The 16,264-nt window shown below is 41.9% G+C and overlaps 2 protein-coding genes across 2 annotated transcripts; one reads left to right on the top strand and one right to left on the bottom strand.

The window, feature by feature from the left end:
- The first annotated feature begins 5,314 nt into the window (after positions 1 to 5,314).
- Positions 5,315 to 7,405, top strand: LOC136774900 (zinc finger MYM-type protein 6-like). Its single transcript, XM_066729375.1, has one exon. The coding sequence runs from the start codon at positions 5,315 to 5,317 to the stop codon at positions 7,403 to 7,405; it is 2,091 nt and encodes a 696-aa protein (XP_066585472.1).
- A 1,881-nt stretch (positions 7,406 to 9,286) lies between these two features.
- Positions 9,287 to 15,161, bottom strand: LOC136774899 (uncharacterized). The gene is made up of 8 exons (XM_066729374.1): positions 14,209 to 15,161; positions 13,808 to 14,016; positions 12,589 to 12,970; positions 11,670 to 12,528; positions 11,500 to 11,591; positions 10,141 to 11,161; positions 9,954 to 10,059; positions 9,287 to 9,843 (listed from the first exon to the last, which is right to left on the bottom strand). The coding sequence occupies exons 1-8, from the start codon at positions 15,159 to 15,161 to the stop codon at positions 9,287 to 9,289; spliced, it is 4,179 nt and encodes a 1,392-aa protein (XP_066585471.1).
- Positions 15,162 to 16,264: the final 1,103 nt, after the last annotated feature.

Here is a 16,264-nt window from a genome sequence, read left to right as displayed (position 1 = left end):
ATTTCCTGCTATTGTGGGGAAGGCACAATTTTAACAAGAATCAGTGCAAAGGCACACAGACTTTACTTATAAAGAGCGCCAGGCTCATGAACTTTATATATGAGCCAGTCTGAGGCTTGCCGGCTTGAGACTTTTCAAGGACGTGGCATGCTGTGAAATTAAAGTGGATTCTCTTGGAAAATTACTAGTACACATTAATAAAAATTAAAATAAGAATTATATTCTATCACTGCTCTGTCCATCAATTTTGCAAGTATACTAGTTAAGATAATTATACAATTGTATATGGGATTTCTCCCCAAAATCTACCGTTAACTTAATACGACAAGAGCAATGAGATGATAATCATTTACAAGAAAATATTTATATATACATAAGAAATAAAAGAATGAAAATTAGATAATATTGAGGAGGTGGATCATTCGTATGACTCTCAGTCCAGGCATGAACAAGTCCAAATGGACAAAAGACCCCTTTCAAGCTTATCCACCGCTAGCCCTCCAAGAACCTAATTACTTGCTGCACTATTCCTGTAGGAAGTATAAGGCACAAGCAAAGAAGTAACACCAGGTCAAGTAAGGCGTAGCCAAGTCCATCAATATTCAAATCAATACCAGAAAGTTAATTGGATAGGGTTTTCCAACGGAGTCTCTAAATCTCCTTTCTTAATGTGCGTATGCACCAAATTCATAAACCTTATGTTAACCATAATATAATTCAATACCTAGCCCGGAGATACTTGATAGAAAATAAGACTATGTACAAGTATATAAGAAGGGAAATAAAAGTATATATATATATGGCATTAAAGCCTAACTCCTGTCATCGTACAGGCTATGGAATTTATAATCCAACTCCTCTCAATGATAGTCCACCTTCCTTATTGGAAATACTAGACTATATGAGAGCCAAAGGGGAAAGCTCTGTATCTGTCTCCTGCAATTGGAGTTGGATTCGATAACACTTCCTACATAGACCGGCTACGCTCCACCAAGTCTGGAGCCACCAAGTTAATCACAGAGGAATATTATTAGTTAAACGTTGGGTCCTAATGTCAGTGCTCAACGCTTACCTTCATGCAATAAACAGTGTAACAAAGTGCAAGCCAGGCATGCACAGCAGTGTCAAATTTAAGGTTAGGTGTAGTGGATGGAGTGAAGTCCCCAATTGAACCTCATGACAGTTCCCAATTTCCTGTCTAACCTCCTTCCTTCCTTCTTAGTATATAGAATCCAGTCTCGGGGTCCACTTACACAAGTATCCGAGCTTGATTGAAGGTTTCCTTGGATTTTCCACAAAGATACGTCTTGCCTTGATGACTGGTGAAAGCGGTGTGTCCGCCTAAATTTTTGCGCTCGTCCAGGCGAGCGTGGCAACTGTGCACGCGTGCACTGCGCCGCCACCCGGGATCGAGAGCAACCTCATTTACGCGCGGCGTTTTAAATCAGCAATAAATTATGTATCAAGGCAAAAGAATTTGCCTTGTTACAATTCTCACAATTGCGGTCAACACGTTGTTATCCTCGTCTTCCATTTCACCACAATCTCCTTCCAAATCTACTTCTTCTTCTTCTTCCTCCACTGATTCATCCATATTTAGAATGTTATCAATATTTTGTTCAGTAAATAATCTATAAAATTTAATTACACCCACTTTTTTTTTGTAGAGACTATCACGTTAAGCAAACTCGGTAGACTGAGAATGGAAGAGATGTAAGCTCTATACGAAATATATTAACAATACGTATTGTTATATTCTCTATCAATACGTATTAGCTTTCGCCATCTCACAGTAGCTATCAACACGTTATTATCCTCCTCTTCCATCTCACTATTATCTTCTACTACCCAGTGAAACCAGACTGGGTCTAAAATGCTTCCCCACTCTGCCTCCATAGGCTCACTAACACGTAGAGCTACTGAAGCATCCGTGAAAGCACCCCACTTCTACCTCCTCGAACGTTGCACGCATACCATTACTGCAGTACGTGCATGTTTCGGTCTCCTTCGTATAGCTCCGGTATATTTCGAGTACGAGAGAGAGCGGTATACTTTTCTCGGACCTCTCTTTCTCGCACTCCTTCTTCGCTCGTTTAGCGAACGAGCTTAAACGAGAGAAGCCGAGCTAGCCGAAGGAAATTAAGAAATGTCTTTTTCGCGGTCAGCTATGATAAAAGCTGAATACGCTAAATGTGAATGTATTAAGATAAAATATTTATAAGCAGCCGTTAACTTATTAGATTTTATAATAAATAAGGAAATGCGATGATATTACGTAACATTGGTCAATTTTCTTAAGACTCATATGTAACGTATTATTGTTAAAAATATTTTATTTTCTTAATTTATTATTTAATCTAGTAGGTTAATGGTAATAAAAAAAGAAATTCATGACGAAAAAAAAAATTAAAAAAGTTTGCATGAATCTGCGGGAATCGAACCCGAGTCCGCCTAAGTAGCAAGCAAGCGCCTTATCATCTGCGCTACGGGACGCAATTGTCAACCAAGAAGCTTAGTGGCCTGTTAGATCGATGGAAGCTTTCTCTATGAAATTCAATTGACAGAATAAAATATCAATTATAATCGTACATATATTTATTTCGCATGTCTTTTCCTAATGAAATAAAATATTTTTTTTGCATATTTCTAATCATTAATGACTTTAACAGCTGCAGCTTCAAAAAGTGACTCCAACATTACGAAGAATATTTTTGATGGCTGTGGAATTAAAAATAAGTAACCCAAGATTTGTATTTGGGATTTAATTTATTATTTCTATTGCAATCAATTTATTTTGAAATAGCTCATATATAGAAAAACGATTTATCGTTCTTGACAAGTAAACGCGCATGACAGACAGAGATGAGACGATGTAGCCAAACAAAGTATTTATATAGCATATATACTGTATTAAGAGGCTATCAGAATATAAAACTTACATATTGAGTAAGTACAACAGAGATAGCCTGTGTTATGCAGCGAACAGGTAAACTAAAGCGTGCGCTAGAGAGAGAGCCCGCTATTTAAAGTGCGAGAAGAAGACAGACTGATAAACACACAACACTCGGGCAAATGCCGCAAAAACCAAAGGCTATTGAACCCAGAGTAATTGCTTCGAAATCAAACAGCTGATCTGTCAAATAGATCGAAAAATGATTCCTTCTTCTCTAATATTCACATACGGAAGGAGAAAACCATTTTGACTTTTACCATAGCACAATTGAAAGTGACAATATTTCTTAAAGATATAAATGCATATATTGATGCTCTGTGGATATAATAAGTATTTATTTTAGCAGACACATAAACATCCACTGTTATTATCGGACAATCATTTTCTGATTACATCTGTATTGATATTTATTAACTCCTTTGTGTTTCAAAGTTAAAGGAGTAAATGCTTTAGTATCCGAAAGATACTTACATATGTATCCAATGATTTATTAACCAACTATTTTACATTTATTTTAATGTTTATTGGGATGGGATTTTTTTTTCTTTTTTTAAAGAGGTTAAAATGCCTTTATGCACACCATCAAGCAGACTTATCATTATAATTCTTGTCTCCTTGTTGGTAGTGTGGGACTCATGACCCCCAGGAATTACCATTGCTCCGATTATTTCAAAGTTGGTTCAAGCTCCCTGGTTCTTTAAGGTCTAAACACTACCCACTAAACAATCCTCCTTTCATAACCCTTCACAAATTCGAAGAATTATTACGAAAATGGGATAGAATAAGATGAATAAGTAGACCTGATTACATTTTAATATAAATTTTATTTAAAAATTGAAATAAAAATTTTTTATATCGCCACACCTCCCTCTTCATCCATCTCTTCCACTTCCTCTCCATCCTCCTCTTCCACCACCTCCGTTGAATCCTCCCCTTCCTCTCAATCCTCCTCTTCCTCTAAATCCTCCTCCTCCTCTTCCTCTCCCAACTCCTCTACCGCGCATTTGCGCCAAATGGCGCCGGGCCTTACCCCCTCGCGCAGTTCGTGCAATATAATATATGTAATAAATTAATAGTTAATTTAATAAGAGAATTTTTACCTTTTTATTTAAGTACAATTATTTATAAACGTATACAGAGTTCAAGAAAATTTAAATGATTTTAACAATTGGCTAACAGTATTTTAAAGAATTTTGAATCTTCCAACAACTGCAGTTTTTTATTGCAATTTTTTATACATTAAGGAATGAATCTGAACCTATACCTATTTCAACCAGTGGACCGCGGGTATGATAATTTTAATAATTTAATAAATATGTATGCTTACGGGTTCGCTCGTCTGTGGCCACCGCCTGCCCCACACCCTCACCCACATTGTTTTGTGGGTGGGAGGGCCCTTCTCCCGGCCACTCCAGCTGCGGCTGTTGCTGCCGTTGTTGTTGCTTTTGCTGCTGTGGCTGTTGCTGTGGCTGTTGCTGGCGCACCAGCAATGCGCGCACCATTCGCTCCAATTTTTGGAGCCGGTCGCCAATGCTGGGGTTGTCGTCTATTGATGATAAAAATTATAATAAAAAATTAATATAATTTTATAATTTAAAATTATTTAGATTATGAGATAAATATGCTTACTTTCTGAGGCTTCCTCTATGTATGGCATTCTGGAAAACAAAACAAACGAAATTTTAAACCAAGAATAATATACACTGTTTTGATAAGAATTGCGATTATCTCTCAAATTCTAGAAAATGAATATTATAAAGATAAAATTTTTAATTGTAACACTCAAACGAATATATTATTATAAATTGTTTTTAAGTATTAAAATTTGTCATTAAATCTGAATATTTAGGACAAAATGAAGTTAGAGTACTTACGCTTCAAACTGACGGGCCAGCTGATCCATTGGAAATGAGACGTCTATTTCAACCAGACCTCACACGGGCTGTCAATATTTGTTTATTTTCGCACCAAATTGATACCGGTAAAGGCTAACGCTTAAGGCTTAAGGAGGATGATCCAGTTATATGTGTTATGTATCTCTTATCAGAAAATGCAAACAATAACATGATTCTCCAGCTAATGTATATATTCATCGTTCAGTCGGTTTCAATCGTCTACATTGAACGACTTAAAATAATAACGCGAATAAAGATTACACAAATATTGAGTAATTAAGTGAGCGTGTTGTGCCTTTCAAAAATTATTAATTTTTGAAAAGATATTTATAATAATTACTAGGTTCATTCAAGTGTTTTACCTTTGGTGACTAGTGATTTTTATTAAAGAAACGATAAAGGATTACCTGTAGAGGAATACATTAATATTGTGAGTACAATATATTAATAATAATATAAATAGAAAATGGAAGAAAAGGGGAAATCATTAATCTCCAGACGGAAGCGTTTTCAACCTCAATGGTTTGATGAAAACCCTTCTTGGAAGATTTGGCTACGGAGCGTCCCTAACGACAATTATAAATTTTTTTGCGTTGCTTGCAAAAAATATTATGAATCCGGTAAAGCAAAAGTCATTCAGCATGCTAATTCCGAGATTCATAAAGTAAAAATTAAAGAATTAGATATTGTAGAAGACGAGGAAATGACATATCCTGGTACTTCTAAAGAAGGTCACCTTGATTTCAATGATAAAGTTAAAGTCGCTGAAATCAAGCTAGCAACTTTCTTCGTGGAACATAATATTCCATTTACGTACAGTGCAGAGTTGTTGACAATCTTCAAAGAAATTGGTAAGGAACCGGATGTTCTGCAATCAATGTCTTTGGGGAAAACAAAACTAAGAAATATTATTACTAATGTCTTATGTCCTTATGAAACAGCACGGATAACTACTAAGTTACAAAATCATAAGTTTTCCGTATTTGAGGATGAAACTTCAGACATTAGTAATGAGAAAAAAATGACACTACTTACGCGATACGTGGACAGTAAATCATTACGCGTGGAAGTAAATTTACTTCAATTAATAAACTTAGATGCAAGCGACTGTTCAGCAGATAAACTGTTTAAAGCATTTAGTAGTGAACTTATAAAAAAAGAAATACCAATATCACAGATAATTGGATTAAGCTGTGATAATGCATCGGTAATGGTTGGAAAGCACGATTCTTTCCAAACTAGACTTTTAAAGAATTGTCCACGATTAGTAACAATGCCATGCATTTGTCACTCCTCTGCACTAGTAGCTTCTAATGCATGTAAAACGTTGCTAGTAGAATGCGGAAACTTTATAAAAAAGATAGTCACTTTTATAAATGGAAGTCCTAAAAGGACAGCTATTTTTAAAGATTTTCAGCAGTCTTTTGAGAAAGAGACTAAAAATTTATTAAAATATGCAGAAACGCGTTGGCTCTCTCGTCATACATGCATAGAACGGATTTTAGAACAATGGAACATTATTCATACTTTTTTATTAGGACAAATGTCAGAAAATAAAAGTCAAGCAGAAGAAATGCTTTTATCAATGAATAATCCAGAAACAAAGGCTTACTTATATTTTCTGGAAAATGTATTGAAAAAATTTAATTCTTTTAATGCATTTTTTCAAGCAAGCGAAACTAGAATTCATGTACTGCATAAATCGTGCATGAAATTCTTAATGTTTTTGTTACAAAAATTTATCAAGCTTCCTTTATTAAAAGATGAAATCTTAATTCCTTATTTACGGAATATTGATTTTGGAAGAACTGATAACCAGCTTCCCCTTCAGTCAATAGATATCGGCCCTGATTGTGCTGAATATTTAGAAGATGAATTGATTGAAGAAAAATTGAACGAAGAACAAATTCAATTAATTCGTCAAAACTGTTTATCTTTCTTGATAAAAGCCAGTCAAGAGGTTCGTAATCGTTTTCCAATATTTGATAAATTTTTGGAAAATCTAAATATATTTCAAATGGAAAAAGCATTGTTTGATGAGGATCGAGAAACCAGTAGTATAAAATTACTGGAAATTTGCCGTCGTTTAGGATATTTTGATGAACATTCAACCAAAATTGAATGGACATCTCTGTATTCTAATGAAACATATGATGTAAAGACATACTGGTCGAAATTATCATTCGATAATATGTGGCAAGCAATATGTTCAGCAAAAAATAGCAATAAAGAGCTGAGATATCCACAATTACGAGCATTACTAAATTTAGTAAGATCTCTTCCTCATTCAAACGCGGAAGCAGAAAGATGTTTTTCTATCATACCTGATAGTAAAACAAGAAAAAGAAATAAACTTTCACATGAAACATTGAATGCAATTTGCGTAGTAAAATACGCACTTCGATCCAAAGAAGAAACATCACTATCAATGACTGTAACAAAACAGCACTTAGAATTAATGAAAAATTCATTATATTCTTCAAAACTTGTTACAGCTAAAAGTAACTTAAATCTGCATGCATATGAAGATAGTGATGATGATACTGAAGTAGAATAAAATGTGAAAGGAAAGTCTGCACTTAGCGACTACTATGCAAAGCTTCAACAAATTATTTCAGTCTTCATTTAGCTACTACTTTACAAAGCTTCAACAAATTATTTGAGTCTGCATTGAGCGACTACTTTGCAAAGCAATAATAAATAATTTCAGTCTGCATTTAGCGACTACTTTGTAAAGCTTCAATACATAATTTCAGTCTGCATTTAGCGACTACTTTGCAAAGCAATATGAATAAAATCATTACAATTGTAAGGAGTAATGAAAGGAGGATTGTTTAGTGGGTAGTGTTTAGACCTTAAAGAACCAGGGAGCTTGAACCAACTTTGAAATAATCGGAGCAATGGTAATTCCTGGGGGTCATGAGTCCCACACTACCAACAAGGAGACAAGAATTATAATGATAAGTCTGCTTGATGGTGTTCATAAAGGCATTTTAACCTCTTTAAAAAAAGAAAAAAAAATCCCATCCCAATAAACATTAAAATAAATGTAAAACAGTTGGTTAATAAATCATTGGATACATATGTAAGTATCTTTCGGATACTAAAGCATTTACTCCTTTAACATTGAAACACAAAGGAGTTAATAAATATCAATACAGATGTAATCAGAAAATTATTGTCCGATAATAACAGTGGATGTTTATGTGTCTGCTAAAATAAATACTTTGTGCGAAACAATGTCCCAAGTTGGCTCCGAACCTGTGGTCAGAAGGGAAGGTCTTATTCTAGAATAAAATATTCAAAGCCAAAGATAAGAGGTAAAAGGAGTTTTTATTTAAATAAATAAAATGTACAAAAATTTTAAAATATATTTACAAAAGAACCGCTAGACTAAAATGTTCGACTTCCTAGGGAATTTGTTGTCGTCAAATTCTAGGGAATTTCGGTAACCGAAGATTCCCAAGAACCCCAGAGACTAGAATTCCCCGGAAAGGAGCGCGGACTTATATACTCCCGGACTGGACAATTTTCCCTAGGGTATTCCCTAGTAAAATCCCCAGCCACGGGAGGGAGCGGATTTGGAGAAGTGGTTTTAGGGAAGGGAAAGTCCCCTTACCCTTCAGCCTCCTTCTACAAGAGCTATGGTGGCTCCGAGCCACCCCAACCCCTAGGGTGATTCTACCCCTCCCAATACCCGACTCTGTCGAGAGCCCTGGAGTTTAGGGTCGGAACACTGGGTCCGAGGTAGTCCTCGGAGGCAGTGTGGAGGGGAAGGAGAGGGTTAACTTCTCCCGGGAAGTCCCCGGAGAAATCTCCCTTAGGAGGGAGGATATTGCCGCAGAGGGGTAGTCCCCTCTTGGTAGGCGGTGGGTGGTGGGTGATACTTACCAAAGTATGGTACCCAATGAGTTCGCCAGTGGAGGCGCTCTTGAATGGCCGTGGAGGCGCTGCCGTGGAGGCGTCAAAGTTGCCGTATAGGCGTCAAAAGATGCTGCTGTTGCTGCGGGTAAGGCAACGGTCGAGCAAGGCTGAGGTGCGATGGGTCCTTATCAAGGACCCATCTATATAATTACGCGACACTAATCTTGCCAGCGAGAGAGCTGCTGCGGGCGCTGGCCACCTAGTGGCCAAGCGCGCAAGTAGTGTCGCTTCGCGGCCGCGACGCGCCAGGGCCAGAAGACGCGCAAGCGCGCCGCGGAGAGAGGGACAGATAGAGCGGCTAGACGCTGTCGGTCTAGCCGTCTATTGTGAGCGCAATAGAGATGGGAGATATAACAGAGAAATGCGGAATCTACTTCGCAACATTTTCTGTTCCTCCCAATCTCGAACAAACTCCCCCCGTTGACGCGATAGCGTCAAGACAAGGAAGAATACAGTATCAGTTTCAATATTTTTATTTACAAAATCAAAATATAAACAGATAAGGACGAGACAACTATTTACAAGGCTTCATATGCAGCTTGGCAGAGTGAAGCTCTAGGGCCGGCGACCACCGCAGGGTGATTTTGCCCTGCGGGGCCCAGGCCTTCCATCGCCTCAGCTTGAGGACCGTGTAGAGGGGCACCTCTATGGTTTGCCCGAATGGCCTTACGATAATTTTTTGCGCATTGCGCTCGAGTTCCCTGGCGCTGGGATCGTCTAAGACTTTCCCAACCCAGTTCGTCGAGGCAATGCTCTTCTGGGCGGCAACCACGGGCCTCCGACATCGCGGGTTCGCCGGTGGTTTCAGTGGCGGTGGTGGTGGTGGCGCCTTTAGCCCCTCCGGGGGAATACTGCCGAACAACCGCCGAAACTCAGATTCCTCCCGGGGGGCATGTAACTCGAGGACATCGTCCCCCTCGTCCTCATATCCGATGCCCAATAGTTGAGCCCAGGGATAATCCGCCATGATAAAATCTCGCTGCACCAAAAAAGGTAAATGATGAGTGCGAAGACTCAATAAGTATTTTTGGAGTTTTGGAAGAAAAGACATGGCGGAGATCATAAGTGTTCCTGAAGGTTAGGAACAGGAAACAGGACGACCTGAAGAGTCCCAGGACGCCCGAGAGAGGAGGTGGTAACCAGAAGAGTCCCAGGAAATCAGGAAAAGAAAGTTAAGCAACCTGCAGAGTCCCAGGAAGCTTGAGAAGGAGAGATGACAACCTGAAGAATCCCAGGATGCCGTAAGGCAGGGTAAAGATAGACCCTGATGCGACCCGAAAGCAAGGGCTAAGAAGGGAGTTTACAAAGTTGCGAGAGACTCCGTTGAATCTCTTTTTTCGCGGTTTTAAGTATAGCTACGCGAGCTACCCCATCTACACCAGGGACTAGTTTGAGAATCCGCCCCAAGGTCCACATGCGCGGGGGATTGTTGGGTACTTTGATCAGAACCAGATCTCCTTCACCAAATTCCGAGTTAGTGTTCTGCCATTTTGGCCTATTCTGCAACGTGTGTAGGTATTCGGAAGACCACTTCTTCCAGAATGTCTCGGTGATTCTAGTCACGGTTTGCCAACGGTTTAATGACGATTCGCGTAAATCCAATGTGGAAAATTCCGGTGGAAAATTTAACGCCCGACCTGACAAGAAATGCCCCGGAGTGAGTACGTCCAACGACTCAGGATCATCATGTAACCGCGAAATAGGCCGTGAGTTGAGGCAGGCCTCAATCTTGGTCAGCAGTGTGGTCATTTCTTCGAAATTTGGCACGAAGACTCCGAGGGAGCGCTTTAGGTGGTGCTTCATACTTTTTACCGCACTCTCCCAAAGACCGCCCCAGTGAGGAGTGGCGACCGGAATGAATTTCCACTCGATTTCGCCGAAAGAATAGGTTTTCCGAGCGCGGGCGGCTTCTACAGCGCATTGGTAGGCGCGTTTGAGTTCTGCGTCCGCTCCTTGAAAGTTGAGGCCGTTGTCTGAGTACATGACGGCGGGTTTTCCACGACGAGAGATAAAACGAGACAGCGCGGCGAGGAAGGCCTCGGTATCCAGTCGAGAGACGAGTTCCAAGTGAACAGCACGGGTAGATAGACATGCGAACACGGCCACGTAGCATTTTATGGCTTTTGCATTACGACCGTGATGTAATTTCACCGAAAAGGGCCCGGCATAGTCTACTCCGGTGTGTTCAAAAGTGAAACTGCGAGAAACCCGAGCGGCAGCAAGTGAACCCATGAGTTGGTTACCGAGTTTAGCGCGTTCGCGAACACACGTGATGCATTTATGAACACATGATTTTACTAGATTTCGCGCATTCACGACCCAAAACCTTTGTCGCAACGTGGACAAGGTTAATTGGAGTCCCCCGTGAAGTGTCTCTAGGTGGGTTTGCCTAATGATTATGGCAGTTAAGTGACAATCCGGTAAAATAATGGGGTGTTTCATTTGTTCAGAAATTTCGGCGTTCCGAAGCCGCCCTCTATTCTTAAGATTCCTTGTGAATCAATGACCGGATGTAAGGAAAGAAGCTTGGACCGCGACGGTATACGTAACTCATGATTCAAGGCTGAGATTTCGCTCGCGAAGTGTGTTCGTTGAACAATCTTTACCAAGGCTTCAATCGAACTGCGAATTTCCGATGCAGACAGGAGGGAGTCCTCCCATTGGCCGGTTTTCCTGGTCCGCTGGACAAATCGAAGAACATAGGCCATAACTCGGACCAGCTTATACCAAGACGAAAACTTATCAAAAAACCAACACCCAGTTGTGTCTAGTTGAGCGGTTAACGCTACCTTCCGACTTTCTTCCTCGGTTTCAAAGACCTGAACAGGTTTTGCGGTGTGCTCACGGAGAAAAGCAGGCCCATGCCACCAAAGTGAGTCCTCTGATAACTGTTGAACACTGGTTCCTCTTGAGCACAAGTCTGCAGGATTCAACTTAGTGGGTACATAATGCCAGCTGGCTTCCGGTAAATGCGTTTGAACGTACGAAACGCGATTGGCCACAAACGTCTTCCAATGGACGGGTTGCTTTGCTATCCAAGCTAACGCGACCTGTGAATGCGAGTAACACCGAATCGCATCACAACTCCCGACCAAGCTTGTCTTGACGTGAACCAACAACTTGACTAGAAGTGCGGCTGCAACCAACTCCAACCGAGGTATTGAAGTGGTCTTAATCGGCGCGACCTTTGTTTTGGACATTACTAAATGTACCGAAAAATGACCGTTCTCGTCCGTGAGACGTTCGTAAGCGACTGCAACGTAGGCCAGCTCTGAGGCTTCGCAGAATCCGATTAATTCGCGTTTTCTAGTAGTAAGTGATCGACCAGTCCATCGTGGAATACTCAAAGCCTGTAAGTCGCAGAGCTGCTCATAGCACTTGAGCCACTTGGACTGAATAGGCTCAGGAATCTCTTCATCCCAAGAGAGTTTGAGCAACCAGGTGGATTGCATTAACTGTTTTAAAGTGATAACTATGGGAGAGATCCATCCCAATGGATCAAAGATCTTAGCATTCTCTGATAAGAGGATGCGTTTGGTTAGTACACCAATAGATGAAGGAGAAACACGGAAGCGAAAGCTATCATCCCCGTGATCCCAATATATGCCCAAGATTTTACTTGACCCAGCAGGATCCTCAAAGAAAGAGTGCGGCTCGGTAGGTTCAAGCGGGGAAGTCCCCGGCTGATTGAATGCCCATTTGCTCAAGGAGAAGCCCCCTTTCGCTAGTAGAGCGATGAGTTGTTCCCTGACCGAACTGAGTTGTTTTAAATCATGAGCCCCGAAAAGTTAATAATCTACGTATGTCGAATTTAACAAAACATCCTGCGCGAGAGGGAAGTCAGCCCCGTCCGTGGAAGCTAATTCGCGCAAAACTCGCGAGGATAAGAAAGGTGCCGGTCCCGTACCGTAGGTCCCCGTGTTGAGTTCGAAAGCCTGAAGCTCACCGGAATCAGTCTTCCATAAAATGTTCTGATACTTGCGGTCCTCAAAACGCACAAGAATCTGTCGGAACATTTTAACAATGTCCGTCACGCCAACATATCGAAAGGCACGCCAATTCATTAGGATCCGCGTGATGTCCTGCTGGAGCTTGGGTCCAATGAATAACGTGTCGTTAAGCGATACGCCAGTAGAGGTTTTAGAAGATGCGTTGAATACAACGCGAATCTTTGTTTTCTGGTTCTCGGTCTTAAAAACTGCATGATGAGGCGGAAAGACGCGAAAATCAGAGTTCAAAGGAACAAGAGACATATGTCCTAACAATTGATACTCCTGTAAGAATTGAGAATAACTTTCAGCTAGTTCTGGAGAGGTTTCCAATCGCCGAAGTATTCGTGTTAAGGTTTTCTCTGCTACCCGAGAGGAAGAACCTAAGCTATGCTTCTCGATGTCGGATCGAAAAGGTAAAGCAACGACAAAATGACCTGAAGAGGTGCGTGATACCGTATTCACAAAATGTTGTTCACAGAGGGAGTCCTCTGTGGACATGGGTTTGACTTCCGGAACTTCTTCCAGTTCCCAGAAGTCGCGAAGAGTTATTTCTACCTCAAAGCAATGATGCACCGTGACACTATGAGAGCGACCAGTCTTGGGTACGACCCCTGAAACGATCCACCCGAAAATAGTCCGCTGAGCAAGCAACGTATGATCAGGAGAATGCATGTACGGGCCTTCCATCAATGCTGCAAGATAGTCTGCACCAATGAGCACATCAATTGGAGCCCTGGCTGAAGCGAAGTTATCAGCCAGATCAATTTCGCTAAGTGCTGGAAAGGACGACGGAGAATAAGTCGGTGGCATATACTGAGTAATCCTGGGTAAGATCAATGCAGTTACGTCCAACGAGACACCGTGTCGTGATAGAGAATGAAGCGTAATCTGTACCTCTGCTCGAACGTTTTGAGCCGAATTCAGAGAGACGCCATGAATGGTCGCGTTGACACGTTTTCGTGATACCCGTAGCTGCTGAGCTAGATTTTCCGAAATAAAGGAAGTTTCGGAGCCCGTGTCAACTAAACCGCGGACTATAATACGAGAACCGTCATGAGCGTCGATTCTGGCAGAGAAAGTGGCCAATAGAACTGATCGAGTGTCGGAAACACTGAGATGTGTTGTAGTATTCGAGCTAGAGGGTTCTGGCTCGGAAGAGGAATTGACCGCGGGGGTAGTCCCCCGTGCCTTGCTCCCCCCGGTGCCAGATTTGTCAAAATGTAATAAAGTATGATGCATTTTACTACATTTCCTGCATCGTGACGAAGAAGAGCAATTGGAGCAACTATGCCCGGGCCTCAGACAGTTGATGCAAAGATTCTGTGAAAATGCGAACTTTGAACGGGCCTGAGGGGTCAATGCAAGGTAGTCCTTGCACTGATACAAGAGATGGTTACTACCACAGTGAGCGCAACCGGTACTATTCACGCCAGTAGCGTGTGACTTCAAGGATCTCCCCGATTCCTTTTTGGAAGTCTTAGGTTTGTTACCTAATGATTGCAAGGAGTTAATATGACGCGTTAGAAACTCAGAGAATTGAATGAACGAGGGATAATCCTTGCTGCTTCCCAGATACATTTCCCAGGCTAAACGAAGGGTGTCATCCAGTTTGTTCTTCAGCGAATGAACAATTATGGGATCCCATTGATCGACGCCGTATCCCATAGTTTTAAGGGCGTTGAGAGCAACCGTAACTGAGTCCCTAACTTCTTTCAGAACCTTAAAATTGTCACCCCGAAGCGTGGGTACTTGCGAGATTTGATCTAAGAACGTATCCGTGATCATCCGTTTGTCCGTGTACCGAGCTACCAGAGTGTCCCATGCTATCTCATAGTTCTCGGAAGTGATCGCTAAAGATTTAATGACCGTAGCTGCTTCTCCTTGCAAATAGGATTTTAGATAATGGAACTTGTCCCGACCGGAGACATACACTTTGTCGTGAACAATGGAACGGAACGTCTCATAAAAGTTGTTCCATTCTAAATAATCCCCGGAAAACTTCGGTAAATCAATAACTGGAAGCCTGATGTGGTTTATTTCGCCTGAAGGCGCAGTGGGGCCTGATGCAGACATTGCACCACTGGATCGGAATTCGTCTAGATGTCCCAGAATAAATTCCTCAGCGTCATTGTGGGCATCAAGGGCTGCTTGATACCAGTTTTCAGTCACGTACTCCATTTTAGCTAATTCGGCCGGTTTAGTGTGAGTAGTGATCTTAACGTGAGTTTTATGCAACACGTTAAGCCACTTCTCTAAGGCTGCTAGCCTATCCTCCAAGAAGGGAAGGGTGAAATTGTGCACTCCACGCTTCTTGATGTTAACGACCAACCGAACGAATTCATCCCGAATCATGGGCACGTAATTGATTGCTTCTAATAATTCCCCTGAGCTAGCCATTTTGAAACTCTATTCCAGAACAAACCACAATCCAAAACACAGTCCGCAATGCCCACTCAGGAACACTGATGCACTTCGAACGTTTTTTTGCCGGAAACCCGGCTCGAAGGACCAAAAATTTGTGCGAAACAATGTCCCAAGTTGGCTCCGAACCTGTGGTCAGAAGGGAAGGTCTTATTCTAGAATAAAATATTCAAAGCCAAAGATAAGAGGTAAAAGGAGTTTTTATTTAAATAAATAAAATGTACAAAAATTTTAAAATATATTTACAAAAGAACCGCTAGACTAAAATGTTCGAATTCCTAGGGAATTTGTTGTCGTCAAATTCTAGGGAATTTCGGTAACCGAAGATTCCCAAGAACCCCAGAGACTAGAATTCCCCGGAAAGGAGCGCGGACTTATAAACTCCCGGACTGGACAATTTTCCCTAGGGTATTCCTTAGTAAAATCCCCAGCCACGGGAGGGAGCGGATTTGGAGAAGTGGTTTTAGGGAAGGGAAAGTCCCCTTACCCTTCAGCCTCCTTCTCCAAGTGCTTTGGTGGCTCCGAGCCACCCCAACCCCTAGGGTGATTCTACCCCTCCCAATACCCGACTCTGTCGAGAGCCCTGGAGTTTAGGGTCGGAACACTGGGTCCGAGGTAGTCCTCGGAGGCAGTGTGGAGGGGAAGGAGATGGTTAACTTCTCCCGGGAAGTCCCCGGAGAAATCTCCCTTAGGAGGGAGGATATTGCCGCAGAGGGGTAGTCCCCTCTTGGTTGGCAGTGGGTGGTGGGTGATACTTACCAAAGTAGTCGACCCGTAGAGTTCGCCGGTGGAGGCGCTCGTTGGCTGGCCTGGTGGAGGCTTCAAAAATGCCGTGGAGGCGGTGGTGCCGAAAGGGCTCAAAAAAGAAGGTGCTGCGGTGGCTGCGGGTAAGGCAACGGTCGAGCAAGGCTGAGGTGCGATGGGTCCTTATCAAGGACCCATCTATATAATTACGCGACACTAATCTTGCCAGCGAGTGTGCTGCTGCGGGCGCTGGCCACCTAGTGGCCAAGCGCGCAAGTAGTGTCGCTTCGCGGCCGTGACGCGCCAGGGCCAGAAGATGCGCAAGCGCGCCGCGG

This window comes from Prorops nasuta, unplaced genomic scaffold, assembly GCF_024137725.1.
Source record: "Prorops nasuta isolate Cenicafe-Biocafe unplaced genomic scaffold, Cenicafe_Pnas_1.2 PNAS00007, whole genome shotgun sequence".
NCBI lineage: Eukaryota > Metazoa > Arthropoda > Insecta > Hymenoptera > Bethylidae > Prorops > Prorops nasuta.
Note: the sequence above shows the minus strand (reverse complement) of the source record. Positions and strands in the feature narration are given on the sequence as shown.